The 6,180-nt window shown below is 53.3% G+C and overlaps 1 protein-coding gene across 1 annotated transcript; it reads right to left on the reverse strand.

Moving 5' to 3' along the window:
* Positions 1–184: 184 nt before the first annotated feature.
* Positions 185–3,905, reverse strand: LOC100590566 (pulmonary surfactant-associated protein A1). The gene is made up of 4 exons (XM_030798628.1): positions 3,590–3,905; positions 3,178–3,297; positions 2,342–2,419; positions 185–1,871 (listed from the first exon to the last, which is right to left on the reverse strand). The coding sequence occupies exons 1-4, from the start codon at positions 3,828–3,830 to the stop codon at positions 1,495–1,497; spliced, it is 816 nt and encodes a 271-aa protein (XP_030654488.1). The 5' UTR covers positions 3,831–3,905; the 3' UTR covers positions 185–1,494.
* Positions 3,906–6,180: the final 2,275 nt, after the last annotated feature.

Raw genomic sequence — 6,180 nt, forward strand, 5'->3', positions numbered from 1 at the left:
GCATCATGGGGAGGAGAGGAGGTGGCCCCTCCTACCAAACAAAGAAAGCACATCCTGAGATTGAATTTTCCAATCTTCAGGCAAGTGGGGGCTCAGAGCCAGAGTTCATTTGATTTACAAAAATACAGAAATGTGATGTTTCTTGGAACCAAAGCTATGGAAACTCATGTGAACACATTCACGATTTATTACGCTTAAATCATCTTTATTCAGCTCAGGAGTGGGGTGGCTGGAAGCATAAGCTTCAGGTCCAGGAAGATGGGTTTGGATCCAGCCTCTGCCACTTGCTGTCTGGAATAAGACTCAAAACATTTAACTCCTCCAAGCTTCAGTGTCCTTATAAAAAATGAGGAAACAGTACTGGTCCCATGACATTGTGTGAGGATTGAATAGCACATAATACACTGTATTAGAAGTGCTTGTCAAGGTGCTTGGCAAATGATAGGTGCTCGGTCAATAGCCTCTGTGTATAGTAACAGTTCTGGTACTAATTTTGGTAGCTGGGGGGATGGTAATAACTGTGATGCAACAAGTATCTTATTCCCATTTCACAGATGAAGACATAAGCTCTGGGAAAAAAAAAAAAATCTTCAACTGGTTACCTTGCCCACCCCACGACATATCCTAAGATCTGGCACATGATAATTTTAATGAAATATCTGGGTGAATGGATTAATGAAAGGAGAAAGCAGAGCCGGTGGTGGGGGTGGTGGTGTGAATGACCACTGAAGTCTGAAGTAGGGTGCAGATTTGTTGATCAGTTGAAAGTTACTCGGGTCACATCTGAAGGTGGCTCTAGGTCACCCTAGAGGCCTAGGCTGGCTGTCTTCAGGTCAGGGAGCTGAGTTGCCATCCAAAGACTCAAAGGAGTGAATCGTACACATCAATCATGGGTTTGGCTTGGCCACCACCCTGCTGGACCACTACTTGGCCTTCTAACCTCATGGAGAGCCTGACCAGGCCTGCCACAGAGATCTCAGAGTGCCAGAGAATCTCCACTATGTCCTTAGCTCTGCACAGTCAGGGCTTCCCTGAAGTCTGCCTCTCTCTGTCATTATGCTTGGCCAGGACTGCTCATCCTGATGGCACTGGGTTACAGAGGGAGAGCTAAGGGGACCAGGAGGCAGGCACTTTGTGTGACTTCGGAGGGTCCTTCTACCCCAAGACCTCACTGCTGCCATCTGTAAGTGAAGGAACTGGATCAGATGGGGAATAAGGAGGGCTCCATCTCATGCTGAAGGCCAAGGCTAGGAGTGGCTGCCTGGGGTACAGTGCTGGGAGGGTTTGCAAGGGGAGTGTCAAGGCTGGTCAGTGATTATGTGGAAGAGTCAGGGCCCATCAGGGGAATGAAGTGGCTAAGGGTGCCTCCAGCCCTAATAGCCACAAGTGAATTCTGTTGAAAGGGAGTTCTAGCATCTCACAGACAAAGTGGAGCCTCGGGATGGAGGCTGAAGGCCAGACAGGGTCCTCCCTGTCCCATGGCATTAATTCCTCTCAGAACTCACAGATGGTCAGTCGATACTGCAGGCAGTTCCTGTCATTCCACTGCCCATCTGTGTACATCTCCACACACTGCTCTTTTCCCCGACCTGCAGGCTCCCCTGGATACCAGTTGGTGTAGTTTACAGGGGTCCCATCTGAGTAGCGGAAGTCTCCAGGCCTGGGACCCTCAGTCAGGCCCACATAAGCATACGTGTTGTACTTCTTCACGAAGCTTGCAATGGCCTCATTTTCCTCTGGACTCCTCGGGACAGCAATGCGGCCACCTGCTCTGGCACATGCCTCCTGAATGGCATCAAAAGTGACGGACTGCCCATTGGTGGAGAAGATCTTCTCTCCTATTGTCATTATGGAGCCCTGCAGACTGAGGGCTGAGAGTAGAAGAGTCCGGATCAGGCCACTGACCGCTTTGTCTCTAAGCCACCTCCCTCACCTGGGGTTTCTGCTACCAGATTCTCCCCAGTCTCTCCATCTCTGCCTCTCTCTGTGTCTTCTCTTCCTCTTCCAATCGCAGTTTTCTAAATTCACTTTTAGACTCTCCTCTATTTATTCATTCACCCAAGTAACAATTACTTGTTGCCAGAAATGGTGCAATTTCCTGGGATTCAGTGGAAAGCAAGGCAGGTGGAGAACTTGCTTTCCTATGAAATGGGGAGTGAATTGTGTCTGCTTTTGTCTCCTCTGGGCCATTCAAAGACATCAGAAAAGCAAACATCATTCCTTTCCCTAAGGCCTGCATGTGCATGCCTATTTGTCATCTCTATGTTCTAGAAGCCGGTGCTGAGAATGAGGGGAACTTGTGGGAAATTCCTACCCTGTGAGGCCCAGGGCGTCCCCTTACCTCCCCTTGTCTGCAGGATTTGATGTCTGAAGTCGTGGAGTGTGGCTTGGAGCTCCTCATCTAGATGAGCTGGAAGCCCTGTGGAGAGCGCCCCACACAGAAGGAGGGGCAAGACAGTGAAGACCCCCACTTGCTGCCACGCAGGCGTTTTGCCATCTGCAATCCTGGAACTCTGCCCTTTCACTGCTGCTAGGCACCGCCCAGACCCCAGGCTCAGAGGGTCCACGAGATTCCAGTGTGTCTCCACACCCCGTGGTCCCCTATTCTTCAGTGAAGCCTTGCCCCTGCTGAGACCCCCCACCCCTTGTCCTCTTTCCTGCTCTGTCCCTCGAGGGGCTCTGTCTGCCCGCCTCTGTGGGGCAAGTCCCTCTCCCACACCCTCCACCAAGGGCAAGCATGATGCTCTCTGCACTGCCCTGATGGACTTGCTTACTGCTCTGAGCTTCAAAGTTCCCCTCTGTCTGTGGGGCTCCTGATCACACCATCTGCCTGGATGCCTGGTCCGCATTCACCCTTCAGACTGCCGCCAGCAACTCCATCCCAGGATGTGCCTCCCCTGCCTCCCAGGTCTGTCCCTCATCCCACAACTGACTCAGTGTCTCCCCATCGGTGGTCATGAGGCACGGAGGACTTCCCACACCTGCCCTTCCCTGAATTGTGACCACACTCCCTAGACACCTGGGCTTTCTCCCTCAAATTCATATTCTCTTACTTAGGTTGAGCCAAATGCCCTTGGGGAACCTGCAGGGTTTGTCTGACCCCCATCACCCCTGTGTAACTGACTTCAGGGTCGCTGTGCCCATGTTCCCACTGCCCACCTGCCCCACTCTGCTCACCTGGAGGGCCCCTCTCCCCAGGCTCCCCCTTCTCTCCACACTCTCCAGGGACACCAGGGGCTCCAGGCAGCCCATCATTCCCAGAAGGACATTGCATATCTCCAGGCGGACCCATGGGGCCTGCAGAGAAAAGAGACATGGATGTGTGCAATCTGTCACCCACAACTGGTTGGACCTAGTGAGACTCGATGCCTATTATCACTGGGGCTGGCTCAGCTATCACTCCGTGGCCACTATGAGGACAGACTCTCCAGGATGCACCATCCTAAGGGCTCCAGGAACCCACCAGGTCCCACCCAGCTTACTATAGCCCCCAGCTCACTATGGCCCACAGCCTAGGGGCCTGGACAGATGGGCCTCCTGAAAACGGGTCTGTGTCCCTCAGCTGAGGGTGGGGTCTCAAGCACAGTACCTGGAGGGCCAGGGTCTCCTTTGACACCATCTCTCCCGTCCCTGCCTGGTAGGCCGTGGGATCCAGGAGTGCCGGGGATACCAGGGCTTCCAACACAAACGTCCTTCACTTCGCACGCAGCACCAGAGGCTGCCATCAAGATGAGGGTGAGGGCCAGAGGGCACAGCCACATGGCTCTGGCTCCAGTTGCTGCTCCTGCAGGAGGGATGGCCATGAGCCCATCTGCCACCTCTGCCAACATCTCCCCCACTGTGCTCTGTCAGGACTCAGGAAGCTGGGCAGAGCTGAGAGGCAGGGCGTGTGAGACCAGAGTGCTGGGAAGACCCAAAGCCCCCGGGAAAATTCCCAGCATCATCTAGCACCTGGCACGGCCTCATGCTTCAGGCCTCTGGCTGGAGATTGTGGGGTCTCCAGGCTGCTGAGGAGGAGAAAGAGTAAGGAGCTCTGGGGAGCCCGGGGACCTGGGCTCCATTGCAGTCTCCTTTTTGTCAGTGCCTCACTATGTTACCCTGGGAAACTGGCTTCACCTCTCTGACTTCAGCTGAATCTTCCGTGCTCTGCAGAAAACCTGCCCTGTCCCTCTCAGGCTGTTAGGAGGAAGGATGAGGTCACTCAGTCACTGACTCACTCCATCTGTCCCTCATATGCTCTGTTACCTTCTTTTCAGGCTCCAAGAAATCAGCGACCTGAGAATGAAAAGAGATGAACGGGGCCCACAGCCTGGGCCCTTCAAGGTGATGATCAGGCTGGTGATGACCCTCTCACAGTCAGTGATGAGGTCTTCCTCCTTCTTGGGGTCTGTTCTCCCACTCCCCCCACTTAGGCCCTGCTGAGTCCCTGGTAGGGATGGATCTGGCCAAGGAAGATATCAAAGTATGAGGGTCTTTGCAGGTCATCCATAGTGACCGTGCTGTGAAACACCTCCCAGTGGAAAATGGGAGTTGCCCTCCTTCCCAGCCTGGGCCTTGGTCAGGCCTGTGGCTGCTGGGCTGGTCCTCTCTGCCTGCGATCCTCAAGCTAGAGAACACCCAGGGGATGGGGCTAAACTCACCCACACACAGAGCCTCCAGCTTCTTGGGTCTCTGCCTCTAAGTCAGAGGGTAAGGTAGACAGCAGCATTTATAGGTGTGGGGGCTGCCAGGCTTCCTCCCCACCCCTGAGAGCCCTACCACAAAACCTGTGCTCCAAGCAGGAAATAGGCATGGTGTTTACACAGCCCATTTCCCCAAGAGCACTCAGGCTGGAGAATCTCAAAGGACCCTTGAGGGGAGCACAGAACCTGCCAAAGAGGAACTCCAGGTCTGTAAGAAGAGAAATCCCCCCCATGGCTGAGGTCACCCACCCTGTCCCTAGCAAGCTCCTTAGCAGTGAAAGCCGAGAGCCCTTACACAGGCACTAAGGAAGCCCCATTGGGCTCCTGGTTTAAATTCACACAATGAAGAAGTCACTGCTCCAGCTGAGATTGGTCAGGTTGATCCAGGCCAACTTGTCTGCCCTGCGACCTGGCTCAGCCCTGAGCCCCAGGCCCCCCCGCCAGCCTGTGTCCCTAGAGCCTGCAGCTGAGTTGGTGGGCACATGGGCAGAGTGGCTGGCAAATTTGCTGCACGTTCCACTTCCCTCTGCCCTAGCAGGTTCAGCTGAAGGAGTCATGGCAGCACCTGGAAGGTCACGGGAGAGCTGCAGTTTCTGTCTTTGGTAGAACATCACTTTGGGTGATGTCTGGCAACCTGCAATGGTGATTATGCTAAGTGTCCCAGTGATATATGAAGCCCTAGTTGTTGACGTCCTGGTTCCAGCATCTGGATTAGGAGGGAATCTCCAACTGTGGAGGTGGTAATGATGGGAACCAAGACAGGAAAATCTCCCCTGGCTTATTTGGAATTGGTTTGAAAAATCCCAAACCATTGAGGAGTTTGGAGCTCTTCCAGGGAGCGGAAGCTCAGCCAATGGACCCCACTCCCAGGAGCAGGAGGCTGGGCAGTGCCAATTTGTAGCACGGAGTCTTTCAGCTGCCCCAGTGCTGTCTGCCACACCATGTGGTGGGTGCTGGGCCAGGTGTGGAATGGGGGAGTCAGGCCAGTGCAAGGTGGGGGCAGGTGGGGTGCAGCTCCAGCAACTTGGCTGTGGGGAGGCAGGGCTGTTTTGCAGGTGATGAGCAGAAACAGAGGCCAACTCGGATGTGCAGGGCCTTGTGGTTGGCAGGGCAGGGCATGACTTTAGGGGAAAGGCACACTTGAGTTTTGACCCAGAGCTGTCACTTATTACCCATGTGGACTCAGTCAGGTTATGTAACATTTTGAGGCTCAGTTTCCTTTTTGTTTTTATTATCTTGAAACATCAAATTTACAGAAGAATTGCAGGCATTTACAGAAGAAATGCGGGCATGGTACAAACATGTTTCCCTGAACCTATGAAAGTAGGTTGTCAGCATGAAACCCCAACACTCCAGTACTTTAATGTGTTTTTCACACAAAGGCATTTTCACATTATAACCATAATCAAGAAATTGACGTGGATACAGCAACTCCAAATAGCCTTCAGGTCCTATGCAAAATGTACCCTATGCCCCAACAGTGTCCTTTATAGCAAAG

Source organism: Nomascus leucogenys, chromosome 18 (assembly GCF_006542625.1).
Source record: "Nomascus leucogenys isolate Asia chromosome 18, Asia_NLE_v1, whole genome shotgun sequence".
Lineage (NCBI taxonomy): Eukaryota > Metazoa > Chordata > Mammalia > Primates > Hylobatidae > Nomascus > Nomascus leucogenys.